This window comes from Garra rufa, chromosome 4, assembly GCF_049309525.1.
Source record: "Garra rufa chromosome 4, GarRuf1.0, whole genome shotgun sequence".
In the NCBI taxonomy this organism is placed as follows: domain Eukaryota; kingdom Metazoa; phylum Chordata; class Actinopteri; order Cypriniformes; family Cyprinidae; genus Garra; species Garra rufa.
This window is the reverse complement of record NC_133364.1, coordinates 6,485,594-6,509,753: the sequence shown is the minus strand read 5'-3', so window position 1 is coordinate 6,509,753 and position 24,160 is coordinate 6,485,594. Positions and strand designations below refer to the sequence as shown.

At 33.7% G+C, this 24,160-nt stretch overlaps 1 protein-coding gene across 1 annotated transcript in view; it reads left to right on the top strand.

Annotated features, from left to right (window-relative positions):
* The first annotated feature begins 8,012 nt into the window (after positions 1-8,012).
* The window catches only part of LOC141333463 (macrophage mannose receptor 1-like), a 24,711-nt gene continuing 8,563 nt past the window's right edge, over positions 8,013-24,160 (top strand). Inside the window, exons 1-2 of the mRNA XM_073838478.1 lie at positions 8,013-8,118; positions 18,211-18,516. Of these exons, the coding sequence (XP_073694579.1) occupies positions 8,013-8,118; positions 18,211-18,516 (412 nt within the window). The remainder of the gene's footprint in view (positions 8,119-18,210; positions 18,517-24,160) is intronic.

Genomic DNA, 24,160 nt, shown 5'->3' with positions numbered 1-24,160 from the left:
AATTACAGGCAGAGCTGCCATCCATCTGGAACCACCACAGCTGAATATGAGGCAACTGTCTACTAGGTACAGCACAAACATCAAAAGTGGTGCAAGAGTTCTGTATAGTGTAGTAGTCTGTTTTACACATTCTGTTTCTGTGATGCATTAGTTGCATATTATTTTGGTGCTTGAGTATTCACACAGCCCACATGAGCAACATAGTGCTACGTTCCAGAAGCAGCGCTGAGAGTACAGTATGATTTTTGTTATGCATCATAAACTGAACTCAGCAGAAAATATTTTGCAGTTTATCCACATAATCTTTTTTGCAATATAAGCTTGTATGAAGCAACATGCAATAATGCAGTGAACTACTCCTCCATTGCTTCAAGTGAGACATCTTTCAGGCTTGATGCAAGTTCCACACAGAGTGACAGACACAATTAGCACTTTATTGGGTAAATGTGACTGAATTGAGAAATAAGCAGTTTAGGGTTGCCGTTTTGGGTTTTGCTCCATGTTGATTGCCATTTAGATTTAGTATATATTAGATTTAATTCAGAAACAACTTAGTTATAATTCTCAGTGGCTTTCAATAAACATTTTATCACTTATTATAGTTGCTAAACAAAATTACTTTATCTTTCTATTAAGTTATACAGTGTTTTTTTACAGTGAAAGCTTGCCGTTGTGGTCTTACACAACTTAGTGGATGTAAGTGAACTTAAGGGGAAAAGCAGCAGCAGCATCAGACAGAACATCTTGTCCAGCTTTGAAATGTTTGCTGCCTGAGTTTCGTCCCTGTGCTGTTCTCTGTTCAAGGTAGCCTGTTTCCATCCTTACCCATCAGAGTGAAACACAAGCTGTTGTCCAAGCCTGCAGCAAACTATTTCAGGCTATATCCTTTATCTATTTGAAGTGCATATTGTTTACTCTGTCTTAAAATGCTGCTAAGATGAATTTATTTTTCCCAGTGTTCATGTCAGTGTTCAAGAACCCTAAGGCCAATCATGCAGCCCTTGTATTTTTTTAAAATCTCTTTTACTATTGTCAGACTATAAGCGTCTAAAAGTAGCAACACTACTAACCTATCTACAATTTTTTGTAACATGACAGTAGCTCAGTTTTAGGCAAGTAGTGGTGTAGTGTGATGAAGTGCTGCATCACTAATTTTGTAATATTGTATTGCACATGCAAGATTAATGTGCATAAAATATCCTCTGTCTCGCATATATGAACCATTGGGAAAGTGCAAAGAGCCCACCTTGTTGGCAAAGGCTATTTACACTAACTCTGTCCACCAACCTGTGATTGGTTTAGTCAACACTACAAAAGACGATTGTAAAATAACAGCTCCAGTGTTGTAGATGGTAAAACGCATGCCGTAGTTGTTTTTGAAGTGATTGACCTGGGTTCGAATCTGCCTTTCACCAAACTTTTTTTGCCACCCTTTTCAAATCTTCCTTTGAAATCTTTTATTTTATATAAAAATGAAGGAAATAATCAAAAAGTTGGAAAGAAAGTAGCGGGTAGGGTTAGGGTAGGTGTAGGGATTTGAAATAAAATTTGCAGTCAATTCGTTATTATTGCATACTGTTTTATAATGTACTAATAAGTAGTATAAATAGCAGGAAATCCTGCTATTTTAACATAGTGTAAATAGAATCTATAGCTATTTGCACTTAGTGTATGGGGAAAAATGGGAGGGAGAAAAATCTGTTAACTGATGCATTCTGGATTGACCAACAAAAGTTCATAACCATAATTTAATTGTTAATTGTTTATTGATAAAGCCTGCTCTAAATAAGACATTGCAGAGGTGTCCTCTGTGTGGTTTTGCCACAAAATATATCTGTAGTGGCATTTATCATGAAATGTTGCATTTACACACAAAAAAACAGGCATACTCGGGAGCTTTTAGAAAAGTTCAACAGTCAAGAAAACAAGCTTTATTTGACAACAGCAAGAAAATAACCAGTAAACATTCTGTGTCAAGAACTCTGATTTCTGCATAAATTCACTTTCAAATACAATCACATCTAACCATTTGGGATATTGGATTCAAATCGCAAATCAAGTCTTACAGCTCATCACACTCTTAAAAATAAAGGTGCTTTAAAAGGTTCCTCACAGCGATGCCATAGAAGAACTATTTTTGGTTCCACAAAGAAACATTCAGTCAAAGGTTCTTTAAAGGACCATCTCTTTCTTACCTTTTTATAATCTGAAGAAGCTTCTTTCGCCACAAAGAACCTTTTGTGAAACAAAAAGGTTCTTCAGATGTTAAATGTTATTTTTTGGAACCATTAAAACAAAAAGGTTCTTCTATGGTATTGTGTAGCACCTTTGTTTTTAAGAGTGTACTTTAACTCGTTAGTGTAAGTTCTCAGCTCTGTCATAGATGTCGATTGGTCTTGTGGTGTTTGGTTTTAGTAAGAAGATGATAAGTTGTACCGAACTAGGTAGTTCAGTATAGTGAGACGTTCTCTGTTGAGTTTAGCTGACATGATTACTCTTAAAAATAAAGATGCTTTAAAAGGTTCTTCACAGGTTCTTCACAAAAAACATTTTGGTTCCACAAAGAACCATTCAGTCAAAGGTTCTTTGAAGAACCATCTCTTTCTTACCTTTTTATAATCTGAAGAACTTTCTTGCACCACAAAGAACCTTTTGTGAAACTTGCCAAAAAGGTTCTTCTATGGCATTGTGAAGCACCTTTATTTTCAAGAGTGTAGACGCACATGGATCATGGTGTAATAGCAAATGCATGGAATTGAACCGCTATTCACTAGTTTTGAGTTGCATGTGTAAATATTTCTTTCAAATATTTATAGTAGTTATTTATAATTTTTATAATATTTGAACCAAATATTTATTTTCTTTCTCTGAATACATTCTTGAATAATGATGATGATTTTAAGCAGTTATTTTGCTTATTTACACATCGTTCCTTCAGCAGTGGGCAGGACTAACTCACAAGCAGAACAGCAGTTACACTCTTAAAATAAAGGTGCTTCACGATGCCATAGAAGAACCTTTTTTTTGTCTAAATGGTTCCATAAAGAACCTTTAACATCTGAAGAACCTTTCTGTTTCACAAAAGGTTCTTTGTGGCGAAAAAAGGTTCTTCAGATTATAAAAAGATAAGAAAGAGATGGTTCTTTAATGAACCTTTAACTGAATGGTTCTTTGTGGAACCAAAAATGGTTCTTCTATGGCATCGCTGTGAAGAACCTTTTAAAGCACTTTTATTTTTAAGAGGGTAGGCAGGGGAAGAATATTGTGTTCATGTGGGTCCTGGCTCATTCAGGTATTCTGGGCAATGAAAGGGCAGATAAGCTAGCAAAAAAGGCAACCAAAAAAGAAATTATTAAGTTATCCAAATCAGAGGGAAAGTATATAGTGTGGAATGAAAAAATTGGACAAATGGCAGCAGCAGTGGCAAAAAGAAACAAAAGGGTGCATTTTTATTTAATACAAAACAGAGAGGTGCAACAAGAAATAATGATATGAGTAGGAAAGAACAAGTCATTTTAAGCAGAATAAAAATCGGGCATAGCAATCTTAATGGTACTCTTCATATTATAGGAAAACACTCAACAGGAATGTGCACCCAGTGTCAGAAGTATGAAACGATTGAGCATATTTAGATTATAATATCCTGACCCAGCTACAGAGTATAGGACGAGTAGGACGAGGAATTAAAAAAAAAAAATATATATATATATATATATATTAGAATGTGCAGAGAAGCGAAAATGTCATCCTGGACCACAAAACCAGTCTTAAGTAGCACAGGTATATTTGTAGCAATAACCAAAAATGCATGGTATGGGTCAAAATTATACATTTTTCTTTTATGCCAAAAATCATTAGGATATTAATAAAGATGTTCCATGAAGACATTTAGAACTTAATTTTTGATTAGTAATATGCATTGCTAAGAACTTCATTTGCACAACATTAAAGGTGATTTTCTCAAAATTTATTAATTTTTTTTTTTTTTTGCACCATCACATTCCAGATTTCCAAATATTGTCATATCAAACTATCCATCAATTGAAAGCTTATTTATTCAGCTTTAATGTGATAAATGCATCTCAATTTAAAAAACATTGACTCTTTTGTGGTCCAGGGTCACAAATAAAGAAATATTTATAAGTAAAAAATAAATAATCAGGACTGGACAAGAGAATATAGAATAAAAGGGAATTTATTACAGTAGGTGGCAGTAATGCAACAAATTGGATGCCAGCTGGCTTAAATCCCCAAAGAAGAAGAAGAACTAACAAGCAGGAATCCCATTGGTTGACGATGTAATTGATAACCCCACACCTGAGAGAGATTAGCTTAGCTATCAAGAAGCTTCACCACGTGTGAGCTCAGAGAGAAGACATTTTTGAACGTGGTGAGTTGTTGCTCTTGCATTTTATGAAACCACTTTGGCTTTAAGTGACTTTTAGCATGTTCTTAATGTTGTATCTCATTATTGTTGATGTGTTTATGCTGTTTGTTATTACGAACTGATACTTGTAATGTTTTAATGTATTGTCACAGTTATAAACACAGAGCTGAGGTTCCCAAAACTATCATAAGCCTAAATTTGATGGTAGATCCATTGTGATCAATGGAGTTGTGATCAAATTAGGTTTGGGATGCTTTTGGTGAACACAGCACTGGTTTGTTGTGCAAGTACCCATAAGAAAATGAGCTATATGGCAACCAAAAATGTGGTTATTGTTGTTGTTTTTTTAAGCAGAAGGTAGTTCAGTATAGTGAGACGTAAAACCATAGTTTAAAATGGTGTTTATAGTGATTTTATACAAATGGTAATCAATTTGATAATTTAACAAATTGTAATTTGTTAAAAACATGGTTGCTCTAGACTTGCTATAATAGTTCATTTTCATAAGTTACCTGAAATGGATTAATGTCAGCATGTGTGCTTGCAAAGAGTTTTTTTTTTTTTCTGAAATATGACATTAAAACAAGTCTGTAGATAGTGGAAGTGTACATTATTTGCATTGTGTATTTTACATTAAGCTACAACTACACAATTCTGTGAAAATTCAAATTTTTACAGACATTACTGCATTTAGCCTGGATTTTATTTTTACGTTTTATTAATTGAGACCAAGTTTCACCACTTATCAATCTGTTTAACATTTATTTTTGTCTGTCTGAGACTTGTGGCTTCCTACAGGAAAGCTTGTTAGTGAAATGTGAGCTGTTTTTGAATTTCTGCTCTTTGTCTGTAGGGGATTTCTGGTTCAGAGCTGTTGGAGGTCATGAGGAGTTGGCAGGAGAAGCAGGGGAGCGTCTTATGATGAAGGAAGCAACTGCTGAACCCTTATTCGCCTCTGACCTTTTTGTGGACGCAGTGAAGTGCACTGTTTGCTGCCATAATGCACCTTTTAGCTCTTGGACCTGCCTGGTTATACCAGCTCGGACCCATACTGTGGGTATGCTTTGATGGGCCATTAGATTAAACTAATGCTTTTTGTTAAAGAATGATCACTGCAGTTTGTAAATATAATATGTGTGTTCAATAAAAGGATAAATGTGACGTTTGTGTGCTGTTCATAATTTCCAGAAGTGTCATCTGGGTTCTCCAAACCTTTACTGTTACCTTTAATTTAATCTTTTGAATGAGGTTTTCCTATAAGCCGTTACCGAGTTTTTAAAGTTAAAACAAGCCAGTTTCATTCTGTTTAACAGAACCTCATGTTTGAAAATAAATTAAACGGTTTATCAGCAATGTTACATAAGTTGTAGTCTGAACCGTTCAGCCATCAGTGTTTCCAGCATGGAACAAAGAATGTGAAACTGATGTTCATTTCTGTGAGAGCCTCTCATTTACAGGCCTACAATTTTTGCTGCAAATGGGCCAAACATGCCCTTCTCCATGTGCAGGTCCCAGTTGGTACAGCAATGGAACCTGAAGAGACCTGGATCAGATTCTGTTTTGCAGGTAAAATTTGGTGCTGTGTGGGTGGAGACTAAAGTGGGTGGGTTTATTAATTAATTGCTTATCAATTTAAAATTTCATTTTAAACTTTTTCGACTTAGCCTGTGTCTGGATAAATTTTTTAAGTATAAACTTAAAAATTTGAATCCTGTCTTATAACCGCTGCTCGACTTTGTCTCAGAAGTCCCAGGGGGAGCGTCTGGATCTTAACTCCCCCTTTGTGTCTCAACCTTCTCTCGTCTTGGGTCGCGTTCTGATCCGCTTTGCAGCTTGTCACAGCTCACACCCAGACAACCGTCACGCAACCGTGCTTCAGTGACCAGGTTGGGGTTCGAACCCAAGCTCCTCTCCTCTCAGAAAGGTGCACTCAGACCGCTGAGCTACTGGTACTTCCACACTTACTACTGTTTTTTTGGAACTCTTGACTTTAGTTTTTTCTTTAAAGGCTACTGAAACTAAACATTTTTTCCATCCCAATATGGGATTTGAACCCAGAATTCCCAGGTCAAGGGCAGACACCCTGACCGCAGGGCCACAGGATCTTATACACTTTCCTCTCTTTTTTTTGAACTCTTGACTTTATTTTTTCTTAAAGGCTGGTGAAACTAAATGTTGTTCCACCTCACTTCAGGATTCGAACTTGGAATTCCCAGGCCATGAACTGACACTCTGACCGCTGGGCCACAGGATCTTATACACTTTCCTTTCTGTTTTTTGGAACTCTTGACTTTATTTTTCTTAAAAGCTAGTGAAACTAAAGGTTGTTCCACCTCAATTCAGGATTTGAACCTGGAATTCCCAGGTCAAGGACTGACACTCTGACCACTGGACCACAGGATCTTCCATGCTTTCTTGTCTTTTTTTTGAACTCTTGACTTTATTTTTTCTTAAAGGCTGGTGAAACTAAAGTTTGCTCCACCTCAATTCAGGATTTGAACCTGGAATTCCCAGGTCAAGGACTGACACTCTGACCACTGGACCACAGGATCTTCCATGCTTTCTTGTCTTTTTTTTGAACTCTTGACTTTATTTTTTCTTAAAGGCTGGTGAAACTAAAGTTTGCTCCACCTCAATTCAGGATTTGAACCTGGAATTCCCAGGTCAAGGACTGACACTCTGACCACTGGACCACCGGATCTTCCATGCATTCTTGTCTTTTTTTTGAACTCTTGACTTTAATTTTTTCTTTAAAGGCTACTGAAACTAAACCTTTTTCCACCCCAATAGGGGATTTGAACCTGGGATTCCCAGATCAAGGACTGACACTCTGACCGCTGGGCCAAAGCATCAGTCACAATTTCATCTCTTTTTTTTTTGAACTCTTGACTTTAGCTTTTTCTTTAAAGGCTACTGAAATTAAACATTTTTTTATCCCAATATGGGTTTGAACCTGGATTTCTCAGGTCAAGGACCAACACTCTGACCACTGGGCTATAGGATCTTCTATATATTTTTCTCTTTTTTTGAACTCTTGTCTTTATTTTCCCTTAAAGTCTGGTGAAACTAAATGTTGCTCCCCCTTACTTCAGGATTTGAACTTGGAATTCACAGGCCATGAACTGACACGCTAACCGCTGGACCACAGAATCTTTCACATGCTTTTCTCTTTTTTTGAACTCTTGACTTTAGTTTTTTCTTTAAAGGCTACTGAAACTAAACCTTTTTCCACCTCAATATGGGATTTGAACCTGGGATTCCCAGGTCAAGGGCAGACACTCTGACCACTGGGCCAAGGGCCACAGGATTATCCACATTTCAGACTTTATTTTTCCTTAAAAGCTAGTGAAAGTAAATGGTTTTCCACCTCAATTCAGGATTCAAACTTGGAATTCCCAGGTCATGAACTGACACCCTGACCATTGGGCCACAAGATTTTCCACACTTTCTTTTTTTGAACTTTTGACTTTATTTTTCTTTAAAGACTAGTGAAACTAAACCTTTTTCCACCCCAATATAGAATTTGAACACACACCCAGAACGGCGGGCAGCCATATTGCTATGGCGCCCAGGGAGCAGTCGGAGGTTCGGTCCCTTATTCAAGGGACTCACCTCAGTCGCGGTAATGAGGGTGGAGAGAGCTTTTGACTTTGCGCAAAGCGCTTACCTCAATCGTGGTAATGAGGGAGGAGAGAGCTTTGACTTTGTGCAAGGCGCTTACCTCAATCGTGGTAATAAGAGTGGAGAGAGCTTTTGACTTTTTTTTTCTTTAAAGAATAGTGAAATGAAAAGTTCTCACACCCCAGTATGGGATTTGAAGCAGGAACTCCCAGAGCAAGGATGACACTCTTGGCCATAGGCTCTTTTTTTTTTTTTTTTGGAAGACTACTGAAACTAAACAGTTGTCCACTACAATGGTGATTTGAATGTGGAATTCCCAGGTCAAGAAATAATGTTCAGACAGCTGAACCACTCTCTTTTCCACATGCTTGTCACTTTTTTAGATGTATCGTCTGTCTTATTCAAGCAGTAACCAGTGGAACTAAACAATTTTTCCGCTTAAAGAGAGATTTGAACTTGGATCTCACAGATCAAGAACTGACCCTCAGACCACTAAGCCACTGACATTTCGATGCTTAACACTCTTTTTTTAAGTTTTGTCTTTTTTCTTTAGAGAATAGTGAAACTAAAGTATTTTTCCACTTCAATAGATGATTTGACCCTGGATCTCCAATGTCAAGAACGGACACGCAGACCGCTGGGGCATTGCTACTTCGGCTGTTAGGTCTCTGTTTTAAAGTTTGTCAATTCTTATTTAGTAGTTTTTTTTTTTTTTTTTTTTCACGTAAATGGTAAAAAATATATATATTTTTTTCCTTTGCATGAGAGTGGTTTGAAGCAGTAGCACCCATCTCAAGAACTGATGTTCAGACCACTGCACTACTGGCTCTTACAGAGCCATGCTTCTCTTTTTTGGGAGTATTGTCGTATTCAGTCAGAAACCAGTAGAAATAACTTTTTCCACTTAAAGAGAGATTTGAACTAGAATCTCTCAGATCCCAAAAAAAAAAAAAAAAAAGTTCAGACCACTGAGCCTCTTCACATGTGCATTTTGTGTCTTTTTTTTTTTTTTTGGAGTTTTGTCTGTCTTATTCAATCAGAAATCTGTTAAAAACTCATTTTAACTTCAATATTAAGATTTGAAGCAGGACTACTTGTGCCAAGAACAGACATTTAAGCCACTGAGCCACTGTCACCTTAACCATTACTCTCCTTTTTTGAGTTTTGTCTGTCTTATGCATGCAAAAAAAAGTCAACATCGTTGCAAAAAAGTGAGGTTTGAAGACATTCGGCTACTGGCCTGATACCCAAAATATCTGGCAAACAATAGCTGCCTGTGACTGAACTTCTTACACACTTTATATAATCTTGGTCAATCAACTAGTTAGTCTCTGGAACTACACCTCGGAGAGTCTCCTGACTAAAGCTTCTCTCATCTGCTCTGAGACTCATGATGTTTGATGAGCCTTAAAGCTCATTTATTTATTCGGGATGAATAATAGTCACTGGTTTCTGACTCGTGTAATGAGCTGACAGTCAGTTTTGTTGGTGTTTGCTGCTGTGGCTTATTTCTTATTAGGTAACTATTTAGAGTCTTATATGAGCTGACTTATGATGTATTCATTCAAAAGAAGATCCCATGAGCTCAGACTTTATTCATATGACAATATATTTGACTTTCACATCTTTAACACACAGTAAAAAAAAGGCTATTTCTTTCAGACATCATTAATGATGGTGTTATTTTGGAAACGGTGACAATTATCAGTCCTCGAAGATAAAATACTGATAAGATTATAATGTGTTTAATTATACAATATGACACATATAATATTTTTTTCCATACAATGAAGCTCATTACATCTTTTCATGAAAATATATATAATATCTCCTCTGCATGAAAGGGAAAAAAAGGTTTTTATTTGTGCACTCACAATGAAACCAGACAAAGACTATTATCTTTAACATATAACAGCACAATCAGACAGAATAAACAAGAAAAACAAGATTTATTCACACTTTAAAATGATCAGGTGACCAATACAACACATGAACTAAAACATTTCATGTACAAATAATCAAATTCTGTCGAGCAGCACTGACAGACATGAATTATTTAAAGGCACCAAGCATCCATTTTAAAGCGTCAGACATATTTGATGACTATCTTATGCAGTCACACTGAAACCGTGCAGTGGGAAATCACAGATGTTTTGGCTCTGGTGTGAAGTTTCACTACATACTGATGAGTTACATCCAGGCTCGAGAACTCTGGAGGCTTTTCATTCTGTGTGAGAGTCTGGTTTTAAGAGCCCAAATGCTGTAAATCTAAACAGAAAATGCTCCTCAAGCTCTACCGAGCATCCAAACCTCTTATACTCTACCCTCCTTTAAGCGCAGGCCAGAGGTCAAAGGCTGTTTCTTTAGCAAGTCTTGAACAGAATGGTCCCCTAGGCTGGGTTGGCGCATCCAGTCAAACAACTCCTGTAACACTGAAAGAAAAACACTTTTGTGTATTTGTAGGCTGCTCTGGACATTACCTGCATTTTTAATGCATTTGAACAGAAAAATAAGCCTAGCTTCAAACTAAAGTCTCTCTTTAGATGTTATCATTTCTTTAGTCATACTCACTGAATATAAAATCCTGGTGCGTGTGTAAGAACATCAGGCTCCAGAGATCCAGGCGTTTGGACTGATTAGCTGAAATGTTGAAGAAATTAAATTAGAAAAACAGAAAAATTTCATGGGGGTTAAGTGGTTTGTGAGGGTTGGGCTCCAATAAGAAAGAAAAAAAAAATCTGAAGACTCTCTGAAACGCAAGCAGAGATGCCAAATACCTCAATGGCTCACATTTGTGTCTGACTCTCTAACATGTGGGGAACATAATGGTCTGATGACATCTGTTCAGAAGATTACAACATAACAGGATGTTCTCACCTCCACAGAGAAAAGCAGCCAGCATCTGAGATGAATCTTCTTGAGATTTCCTCTACTTTCTAAATCTTGGGATGGGGCGAGGGAATACAGATTAAAGGCTTTCTCATAGGGGTTGACTGTTATCTCTCCACCTACAGTACCTCTTGAATGTCCATACTTGGGCTTCTGTGAAAAGAAAGAAGTGCACTTGAAACAACACACTTTAGACTGGTGCTGTTTGTGAAAACAAGTTTGATAATAAGCATATTTGTGACCCTGGACCACAAAACCAGTCATTAAACCCGTCAATCTTTTTGAAACTGAGATTTATACATCATCTGAATAAGTAAACTTTCCATTGATGTATGGTTTGTTGGGATAGGACAGTCTTTGGCCGAGAATCTAGAATCTGGTGCAAAAAAATTTAAATATTGAGAAAAGCATCTTTAAAGTTGCAGAATGAAGTGCAATGCATATTCTTAAGCAAAAAATTAAGTTTTGATATATTTACGGTAGTAAATCTTTATGAAACATGAACTTTACTTAATATCCTAATGATTTTTGGCACAAAAAGAAAAATTGATAATTTTGACCCATACAATGTATTTTTTTGGCAATTGCTACAAATATACCAATTGTGGTCCAGGGTCACATTTATCCTCACTGTCTGCTTACACATTTCCAAGAAATATTTCCAAATGTTTCACCATAATTGCAAAAGTGTGCTTTTTCCACATAATTAATTGTCTTGTTATCTTGTGTGTTCATGGATTAATGACTTTGGTAGGGTTCCATAAAACAGAAAGTGTGTTTGGGAATTATTCTTCAGGGAGACAAACTCTGGCCTGGCCAAATGAAGCATATTCTAAACTTGATGAATTTCAAAGGACGATGATCTGGCAGAGACTTAATAAATGGAACTGAGTATTGAAGTTTTATGAGATATGCCTTATTAATGACTTTGCAAACTGTTAACTCTACAGTGATCCTGATTGTATGCACTTGTGTAGCATCTCTAAATCACATTTAAGACTTTCGTTGCACAGCTAAATATTTATGGTTTTTGTACCGCATAAGCTTTGTTGTCCCTTCTGGAAAAAACCCCCAGCTAAAACCAGCCTAGGCTGGTTGGCTGGTCGTAGCTGGTTTTAGCTGATCTCCCAGCCTGACCAGGCTGGGAAAATGTCCAAAACCCCTCTAAAACCAGCTAAAACCAGACTGGTTGACCAGCTAAAACCAGCCAACCAGCCTATGCTGGTTTTAGCTGTTTTTTTTTTTTCACCAGGGGTAATTAGAAAAAAAGCATAATTACAACATCTGTCTTTGCACTTCCATGTTATTGGTTGTAAAATTATGCTGCAGACCTACATGGCTACATAAATGTTCTTAAATGATCATACCTTGGACTTCTGAAGGTAAATCAAACATTTTTTCTTAATGTAGTCCATGTGTTCTCATTCAAAACATGTATCTATATTTATATTTAATTTTTAAAATAATATCAACTTACCAGATCTTAATACTGTATAAAGTATTAAATGCTGTACGCTGCATTTCTGTTCACACAGCATTATGTATAAACTGAACTCAATTTTAAAAGACATGTATTAGTCCTGTAAACATAAACACAATCAATTCTAAATAAAATTCTTAATAGTTTTAGAACATATGCACCAGCTTTACTGTCATCCACGTGCTAGTTTTCTAAACATTCACAAGTCGTTTTCAGAACATATAGAATTAAACACGATAGTCACTTCCGGTTAAACAGACGAAAACATGAAGTGACGTCCAATCAAATGCTTTCAGGAATGAGAACGTCCTCACGCATTTATATTGTAAATACCCCTGCTTACTAAAAAAAGACGATTCCGAAATTGGTTCACTCGTTTACTATTTACTAGTACACTATATAGTGAATATGAAGATATTGCAGCATGGTTTCGTGTCAGTCACGTGATCCACGCGACGCAGTTTCTCTAAATAGCGCGATATGAATCACAAAACTCATTCGACCGATTTGAATTCGTTTTTAAAAGAACTGTGTAAAACTAACCGCATTAATAATTATATTAAGCCACTGCATGAATAGGCTCTAAAATGATCCTGTTGCTTTCCACTTTAGCAGCAGTACAAATTATGATAGTAAAAACCCAATCCAGTCGTACACAAACCAGGTGGCGTTTTCATTTATTTTAAATTAAAACTAGTTAAAATAGTAAGTACAGACTGTGATGCATCAGAATATAATATTGCATGGCTCAGATGTTTGAATAAGGACACATAATTATGGATGGTATTAATATTTTACTAAGGCAGTGTGTTTATGCAAATATTTCCCAAATAGAAAGGAGGCTCTGAGTATCAGGATAGACGTTTTCTAGCTCTAGCTCTGCGAGATACAACAATGCAGTCCAGTTTAATACAGTTTAAAACATCACATACATTTGTGTATAAATGTTTGACATAATAATTTTAGTAAAAGCTGAATATTTTGTCCCTGCTTTTCTTCCTTTAACATCTGAATTTTTCACTCATCATTTATTCATCACTCATATGTAACTTTAAATAACAGCATCCTAACTACACGTTTTCAGATAAGCTTTTTTTAACAACAGTATAATAAAATATGTGACCCTGGACCACAAAACAAGTCATAAGAGTCCATTTTTGTTTTTAAATTGACATTTATACATCATCTGAAAGCTGAATAAATAATGTTTGATGTTTGACAATATTTGGCTGAGATATAAGTATTTGAAAATCTGTAATCCAAGGTTGCAAACAAATCAACATACTGAGAAAATTGCCTTTATAGCTGTCTAAAATAAGTTCTTAGTAATTCATATTACTAATTAAAGCTGATATTTTTATGATAGAAAATTTACTAAATATCTTAATGGAACATGATCTTAATATCCCAAAGATTTTTGTCATAAAAGAAAAATAAATTTTGACCCATACAATGTATTTTTTTTGCTATTGCTACAAATATATCCATGCTTCTTAAGACTGGTTTTGTATTTCAGGGTCACAACTATGAGCTACAGTATTCCTTTGACACATAATCTCATTTATGTTTGTATGCAAAGATACTGCAAAATATCTGATGGTTGCCAGTGAACAGGAATGACGTCTCTACTTCTAGTGAAGTTGTGGTGTGTTATCAAACCCAGTTTGCATGTCTGTCTCTGTCCTTTCTCTGATTTGAATAAGCCTGCTATTTCTTTCAGTACAGTACACAACCAAATAACCTGCTCACCAGGTAAGTAAGGACATTATCTCTGTCTAATAATGAACATTTATTACTCACCGAGATGTTTTGTCTAAGTATCTTATCGCATCGCCTATCACTGTTTGTTTATTGATGCGATCTTGTTTGAACAGATCCTTGTACACATTTAGATGTTTGAAAATGTATTGTACTCTTTGGATGTGTAACACAAGCCTTAAGCCTTGGTATGAATAACAGAGGATCATCATGAGTTTAAAGTGATGTCAGATTTTACAAATGAGCTGATTGTTTTTTACAATCCACTGATCAGTCCAACTCCTCACTGAATCAACAGATAAAATAATAAACATTTCTTCTTTAGAGTGATTCATCACACGCATGAATAAGATTGATACCATTACTAACTAAACTAAACTAAACATGGTACTTCTACACGCTCTGTTTCTCATCTGGGGTGAGTATATAATTCTACCTGTTTGAGCTTTGCATAATAAAAACACATCTTGATGTTAAAAATGCAACAGTATAAGCATTTTGTTGTTATATGTGACCTTGCACTCTTAAAAATAAAGGTGCTTTAATAGGTTCTTCACAGTGATGTCATATAGAAAAAACATTTTTGGTTCCACAACGAACCATTCAGTCAAAGGTTCTTTAAATAACCATCTCTTTCTTACCGTTTTATAATCTGAAGAACCTTCTTTTGCCACAAAGATCCTTTTATGAAACAGAAAGGTTCTTCAGATGTTAAAGGTTCTTTAAGGAACCATTTAGACAAAAAAGGTTCTTCTATGGCATCGTAAAGCACCTTTATTTTAAAGAGTGTGGACCACAAAACCATATAGGTCGATTTTTTTAAAACTGAGTTATATGCATCATCTCAAAGCTGAATAAATAAACTGCTCCATTGTGTGGTTTGTTAGGACAGGACAATATTTGGCAGAGATACAACTAAATATTGAGAAAATCGCCTTTAAAGTTGTCCAAATGAAGTTCTTAGCAATGCATATTACTAATCAAAGTTTAAGTTCTGATATAGTTATGGTAGAAAATGTACAAAATATTTTCATGGAACATGATATTTACTTAATATCCTAATGATTTTTGGCACAAAAAAGAAAAATCGGCCATTTTGACCCCTCACAGAAGAACCATTACTGGTTCCACAAAGAACCATAAAGTTAAAGGTTCTTTAAAGCAGTGGTTCACAATCCTGGTCCTGGGGGACCCCTGCTCTGCACATTTTGCATGTCTCCCTTTTTTAACAACCCTGATTGAAATCATCAGCTCGTTGGTTCAGTTTAGATATCTCTCTCCTAACAAGCTGATGGATTGAGAACCACTGCTTTAAAGAACCATCTCTTTCTGACCTTTTTATAATCTGAAGAACCTTCTTTTGCCACAAAGATCCTTTTATGAAACAGAAAGGTTCTTCAGATGTTAAAGGTTCTTTAAGGAACCATTTAGACAAAAAAAGGTTCTTCTATGGCATCGTGAAGCACCTTTATTTTAAAGAATGTGGACCACAAAACCAGTCATAAAGGTACATTTTTTTGAAATTGAGATATATGCATTATCTCAAAGCTGAATAAAAAAACTGTTCCATTGTGTGGTTTGTTAGGATATAGGATATTTGGCCGGTATACAACTATCAGAAAATCTGGAAGCTGAGGGTGCAAAAAAAGAAAATTGCTTTTAAAGTTGTCCAAATTAAGTTCTTGAGTTTATTGAGATTAAGTTTTGATATAGTTACGGTAGAAAATGTACAAAATATTTTCATGCAACACGATCTTTACATAATATCCTAATGATTTTTGGCACAAAAAGAAAAATCTGTAATTTTGACCCATACAATGCATTTTTTGGCTATTACTACAAATATACCCGTGCTACCTAAATAAGGCCGCGATCACACCGAACGCGTCTTTTAGTTCTAAAAACGCGAGGTGCACAGCACTGCCTTTTTTGGTGATTTAAAGGTCCACTGAAGTGCCTTGAAACACGCAGCCTTATTCTATGTGGTGACGTACTTTTAACTGAAACAAAAACATATCGCCCAGCCCCGCCCACTTATTTTGAATAGCCAATAGCGTTCCATTTATATCTGCTCGGGCCAGAGCCGTTAAGCTCGATAAAGCCACATTTGTAGCTTATGACAGCCACAGACTAATAAATTACCACACAGATTCAATATGAAACTCCTGCTAAAATAAAATAGTGATCATAATTATGCTGAGGCTGTGTAGTTTAATACATGCCGATCGCACATATGAGCGCATATGATCTGCTCCGTGTATTGCGTCTCTGTGTAGGGGGCGGGACAATACGGACTCTAGAGAGCATTTGATTGGACAGAACGTTTGATGAGAAACTGAAGTGCACGGTGATACCATCAAAATCGTTGATTCATATTGGCGGAAGTGACGAGACTGTAAGTTTTGAATGCCCATATCTTGTAAACGCGAATTTCGTCGTTGTTTTGAAGCACACTAGCTCATAGATAATCTTAAGGCTAATATATTCATACTAAAAGCCAAAAAACTTTAATTTTGATTTCAGGGGGACTTTAATAAAAGAGCAGTGTGCTGCGGTTTTTTTTATGTTGCTAAGCAACGACCAAAACAGCTGTCCTGTCAGTCAAATCATAAAGATTATAGCGCGAGCGCTGTAAAATCTTAGTTTTTTGCTGTTAAGTAAACTGTCATATTAGCAGAAACCCTAAATAATACAGCTCTGGGTTACCCACGATAGACACCAAAGGTTTATCCTCCATTTCTTGCAGTCTCCGGACATTTTAAGCAACGGTAAACTTTCGTCACCACAACAGAAGGCCCGCCTCTCCATTCATTCGATTGGACAATGGAAAAGAACGCGAATGACGTTGGGCGTTTTTCCGCTCAGAGTTGATTTTTTTTCAACTTCAGGCGCTCGGAGCGCTCCTGCAAAAACGCAAGGCGCAGCAGGCGGCAAAAACGCGAGGCGCCTGGGGCGCATAAGCAGTGCGCAGAACGCTCACCGCCAACAGAAAACCATTCAAAAGAGGCGCCTCCAACTGCAAAAACGCGTTCGGTGTGATCGCGGCCGACTGGTTTTGTGGTCCAGGGTCACATATTATTAAGACATTGTATATTTATTTAATTTTTAAGTCAAAAAGTCCTAAATGAGAACTATTATGCAGTGTCTACATATGAAAATCAATTGTTTGAGTCAAAGTCGGACGTGAAAGCTATATATTTTCTTCCAGTTGAGATGTCAGTATTCACTAAAAACTGATTGTCTCTTCTCAGTTGTTCCCGTTTCAAGCGATGCAGATCGACTAAGAACAAAATTCTACTTACATGAAACACAAATGCAGATACATGATACAATGGATGCTTGTAGATCTAAATACACTGACCTTATCACAATCTATGATAAAGAAAAGGATTTGACGCAAGCTAAAATCTTGGTGAACGGATCTAATAAGTGTAGCATGATTGGAGCCAACGGCTGTACGTGGTCAAACGGTGAACCGGTCACATTCAACAAGCTCACAAGAGATTTTAAAGAGGAAAGATGCTGTGGTGCGCTAACCGCAGATGGAGCATGGAAGTGTGTCAACTGTAGCTCAAAAATGAACTTTATGTGTAATATCTTAAAAGGTAATATCTCAGCTTTTTCTGTCTTATAAATATCTAAATATCACATGTGAGTAAAATCTTGCCTCCATACAGGGCCATCATTCAACTATAGTTTAATCCCTGAAAACAAAACTTGGTTTGAGGCTCAGCAGCACTGCAGAGAGAATCAGACTGATTTAGTCACTATCATAAGTGAGACTGTAAATGAAAAAGTGAAGGAAGCAGTACATGGGAATGGCTCTATCTGGATTGGCCTTCAGTATAATTACAGGGTTGCATGGTTTGATCGTGGACTACCTCATTACAAAAAAGTATGCTTTACATTTCTCTCAAAACACCCAAATGGATCTTGCAAAAATAATCAAAGTACCTGTGCTGCTCTTTGCTACAGTAGGTTAAGACAATACGCTTCCGAATTCAACATTACATAGATATGCTTTAATAAATCAAAGCATGCAACTAATTTTTTTTTTTTCTTTTCTTCTCTTCAGAAAGGTTTATTCATGTCAGTGAGAGTAAAATGTCGTGGGAGAAAGGTCTGAATTACTGTAATGGGCCTAATAAAACCGCTGGACTACTGCGTATTGAATCCCAGGATGATCAAATAGAAACGGAACGAGAGTTAGAAAGACAGAAGATCTCGGGGCCAGTTTGGGTGGGGCTTAGACAGAGCCGGCTCTTCGGATTCTGGATTTGGTCCAATGGGCTCTTTGTGGGACCCTGGACCAACTGGAGAGGAGGAAGTGCACCAGAACATCAAATGTCCCAGCACTGCGGTGCCATCCAGAAGGTGAACGGTACATTTGAATGGATTGATAAAGACTGCAGCTCGAATTTTACAGTTTTATGTGAGGTAAAGTAATGTACCGCAGTTTTGTGCTCTTTGGTTTATCACGTACACACTTTTCAGCACTCCGCCTCCCTGAGGAAAAAGAGCTCATGCGTACAGTAGTAAACTGTTGTATCATTCAGGTCTTGTATAATAAGGCTATACTTGGTAATGTTATATTTAATGTTTCTGTTGCCTTTTTCATGCTTATGTAATTGATTCATTCATTTTATGACTTTGCTACTGTACACCTTTTAAACCTTTAAACTAAGAATTAACATTAAAAGTGGTTCATAAATGCACATGACATCTTCGAGTTTTTTATTGTAATATTGTGTTTATGGCATTGTATTTTGCAAATCTATGTGTGTATTTAACAAACAAACAAAAAATAAATAAATGGATGAATAAAATAAAATAAGATGGTCGTCAATTGTATGCCTTTCATAACTATCACGTCATTTTGCATTAAAGCAAAAAATGTACTTTAATATAGAAAAAAAGAGTAATCTAAAAATAATAAAGAAAATCTATTATTGTACCTTCAACAAATATTGGACTATTAATTTATTTTTAATTATTATTATATATATTTTCAATCTTTTTTTTTGGTTTATTAGAAAAAACAGCATAAAATAGTAATAAATAAGTAATAAAACACAGTACAAAAAACAAAACAAAAACAAGAAAAGGCAAATTTTTTAAAAATTAAATTAAATAAAATGGAAATAATAATAATAATAATAAAATAATTTGTTAATTGTATGCCATTCAGAACCGTCACATAATTTTGAATTAAAGCAATATCGGAAAATATATTTTATTGTAGAAAAAAAGGGTAATCGAAAAATAATAAAGAAAATCTATTATTGTACCTTCAACAAATATTGGACTATTTATTTATTTTTAATTATTATTATATATATTTTCAATCTTTTTTTTTTTGGTTTATTAGAAAAAACAGCATAAAATAGTAATAAATAAGTAATAAAACACAGTACAGAAAAAAACAAGAAAAGGCTATTTTTTTTAATTAAATTAAATAAAATGAAAAAAAAAAAACAATAATAAATAATAATAATAATACAATAATTTGTTAATTGTATGCCATTCAGAACGTCACATAATTCTTTATTTTAAAGCAATATCGGAAAATAAATATTAAAATTTTAGAAAAAAAAGGGTAATCGAAAAATAATAAAGAAAATCTATTATTGTACCTTAAACTGAAATTGGATTTTTTAAATATATATGTATATATATATATATATATATATATATATATATATATATATATATATATATATATATATATATATATATAATATTTGACCCCCCCCCCCAAAAAAAAAAAAAATACTAAAGATTTTTTTATTATTATTAAATTAACTATATAATTTTTATTTATTTGTTTTTTCTTTTCCCCAACAATTCATAGGCTTGTGTATCTAATGTGTGATTTAAAACAAAACAAAAAACAAAAAATTTTTAATGAATAAAATTAAATTAAAACTGGGTACTAGATCGACTACACCTTCTCTAACACACTATTTTAAAGCAAAACAATATCGGAAAATATATTTTAATATAGAAAAATAGGGGGAAAAGGGTAATCTAAATCTAATAAAGAAAATCTATTATTGTACATTAAACCGATACTGGAAAATGTATTTTCATAAAAAAAATTTAATAAAACAGACAAAAAATATAATAAAAAAATAGTACAGAAAAAAAAATCAGTATAATATGCAGGATCTGTAAATTGTCAACATTACTGAATATCTTAATCTGTTGTTTAGAAACCTTTTACATAATTTTCTTTCTTTTTGCCAACTATTTATAGACTTATATGTGTGGTTTAACACATACTTCTTTTTAATGGATGGATAGTCATTGAATTATGAACATAAAGGCAGAATCTGAAACAACTTTGGAGTGTTTTAGATGTTCAAGAAACTTTGAAGTTCACTAAATATTGAATTAAAAGGATTTGTCATTTTATTGCATTTCTAACAAATGAGTTTTTACGATCAGGTTAACAAGTTGACATTTTTTAAACGCTGCTCAGAACATTAAACTGTAAAACTGATCCTTTTTTTTTTTTTGGTCATTACTTGTTGAGCACTGATGATAAACTTGATAAAAAAGCAATATGTTGCATTATACACCATGCCACAGCACAAAAGGCTCATTTAACATCAGTGTCACACTTTCAGATGCTTTATAAAGTTAAAAACGCCTTTAAAGCTCTAGGGCGAAAGGCTGTGCATGTATGACAGAGACCCTAAATCACATACTGCAGACTCAGCACTGCACTTATTGACAATCCTATATAGCGCTGAGGCTGTAGAAAAGATGTGCTTTGATCGCCGTGATTAAATAACACCAGCAACACATCTTACACCCAGCCTAAGTCTCCTGTGTGAGCGAATACAGAAGCATCAGTCATGCAGAGAACAAACTCGGCCAGCATCTGCGATCCATCACAACTTTCGTGGGCTCTGCTTCTTTCCATCTGGAAATCACAAAACAGAGCAGTAGTGAGTCAACACACCTTACATTTTTTGAATTATAACTTGTCTGATAAATTCTTCAAATGTGATCTTATGAAGTTCAGTAGTTCATAAGTTAAGGCATGTCAGAAAAGGATGGTGCATTTGAATATGGACACATAATAGACGATATTTGACTAAGGCAGTACAGTAGGTTTATGCAAACACCATGAATAAAAATAGCTGCTCATGATTAAGATGAAGGAAGTTTGTTTCTAATTAAAAACCACAGATTTGAATTCATTGCATGTACATGTGCACAAGCATTTACATTACACTGACAATAGCCTATAACTTTTTCTTTTCAAAGTATTTGATCTGAGAATGTAAAATTAACAAACATGCATTCTTAAAAGTAAAGGTGCTTTATGATGCCATAGAAGAACCTTTTTTTTGTTTAAATGGTTCCATAAAGACCCTTTAACATCTAACCTTTCTGTTTCACAAAGAAGGTTCTTCAGATTCTAAAAAGGTAAGAAAGGGATGTTTTTTTAAAGAACCTTTGCCCCACTGGTTCTATGTGGAACCAAAAATGGTTCTTCTATGGCTTCACCTTTATTTTTAAGAGTGTACACAATATTAGGATGATTTATATGCAACACAAATGACTTTTTAACACCAGTTAATAAGACAATCTATTATTGTACATTCAACCAACATTGGACAGTTTATTTATTTATATATTTTTAATAATTAATTTAAAAAAATTTAATCATTTATTTAGTTATTTATTTTTTGAATATTGGAAAAAAACAGCAAAAATTGTAATAAAAACATAATAAAACAGTACAAAAAAATTCAAGAAAAAGCAAAAAAAAAAAAAATAAAAAAAAATAACATTAAACGGTTATTAATTGTATGCCTTTCAGAACTATCGCATAATTTGAAAGCAATAAATTAAAATTGTATTTTATTTATTTTATTTAAAGTAATATCTTTCAGTATAGAAAAAAGGATAAATCTAAAAAATAACAGAAAATTCAAGAAAAGGCAAAAGGAAAATAAAATTAAATTAAATTAAATTAAACAAAATTAAATTAAATTAAATTAAATTAAATTAAATTAAATTAAATTAAATTAAATTAAATTAAATTAAAAATAATAAGAATAAAAAATAAAATAAAATGGTTGTTAATTGTATGCCTTTCAGAACTATCACATAATTTTGCATTAAAGCAATAACGTAAAATGTATTTTAGAATAGAAAAAAGGGTAATCTAAAAAGAGTAAAGAAAATCTATTATTGTACCTTCAACCAATATTGGACAATTTATTTATTTATATATTTTTAATAATTAATTTTCATTTTTTAAAATCATTTATTTATTTATTTATTTATTTTTTGATTATTAGAAAAACAGCAACAAAAAAAAATTGGAATAAAAAAGTAATAAAACCGTACAGAAAATTCAAGAAAAAACAAAACAAAAAAATAAAAATAAAATGGTTGTTAATTGTATGCCTTTCATAACTATCACATAATTTTGAAAGCAATGAATTAAAAATGTAATTTATTTAATTTATTTAAAGCAATATCTGAAAATGTATTTTAGTATAGAAAAAGGGTAATCAAAAAATAATAAAGAAAATCTATTATTGTACCTTCAACAAATAGTGGACTATTTATTTATTTATTTATTTATTTTCAAGTATTACTATATATATTTTAACCGTTTTTTTTTTTATTAAAAAAAGAACAGAAAATTCAAGAAAAGGCAAAAGGAAAATAAAATAAAATTAAATTAAATTAAACAAAATTAAATTAAATTAAATTAAATTAAATTAAATTAAATTAAATTAAATTAAAAATAATAAGAATAAAAAATAAAATAAAATGGTTGTTAATTGTATGCCTTTCAGAACTATCACATAATTTTGTATTAAAGCAATAACGTAAAATGTATTTTAGAATAGAAAAAAGGGTAATCTAAAAAGAGTAAAGAAAATCTATTATTGTACATTCAACCAATATTGGACAACTGTTGTATTTATATATTTTTAATAATTAATTTTCTTTTTTTTTAAATCAGCTTTGGAGTTTTATGTAAAAAAATAAACGGGTAAATTAAGTTACTGATTAACTTCTGCTGCCCAGAATGAATTTGCATGTGAGCACCTACCTTCTACAGAATTACATATAAAAGTCTTTAGTTTCTTTCAGCACATTTTTAAATGAAATAACCCTCTCATCAGGTAAGAATGACATAACTTTGCTATCTCTTATCTAATGATGCACTTTTTTCCAAATATCTAGCTGATAAAATCAGTGTTGCTATAGTGTTTTGTAAACAATATTGCATGCTTTGTACTGTTTGAAAATCTCATGTTAGTCGTTACTACAGCATGTATGGATCTATAACATTTTATACAAAATACAAAAATATGAAACAGGATACATTTTAAAGGGATTCTTTAGCAGGAGAGTTTGAGTTAACAATATAAGTGTCAAAGATGTTGAGATGTCAAAATAAATTTACAAAACTGATTTTACGTCCATAGAAAACACATTGAATGTAAGTAAAGTGTTTTTGGAGAATAAATGTCAAAATTCGGTTGAAATAATGTCATTCAGTGTAACACAATACTTATGTTGTGTTACATTCTTATTCTGATTTGTGCATATTAAATAATATTTGTTGTAAATATGCCTGACAAGACTGTTACACTGAATGACATTTTAGTGGGTGTCTTCTGTAAATGAGGAAAAAATTATATTAATTTTTTGCTTAGAAAAACAAAAACAATTTAAAGCAGTATTATACTTATTGCTTTTATGCTTGAACCCTTGTTCATCTTTGACCCATAAACAGAATAATTAAAGCTGTTTTTGTTTTGTTTGCGATATATCACACACGTTTTATGGGTTTTAAAGGCATTTCTTATGCTCATCAAGGCTGCATTTGTTTGACCAACAATACAGAAAAAAATGTAATATTATGAAATTTTATTTCAATTACAAATGAACAGTTTTCTGTGTGAATATATTTTAAAATGTAATTTATTCCTGTGATACAAAGCAACATTTTCAACATCATTACAGTTATTTATCATCAATGTTGA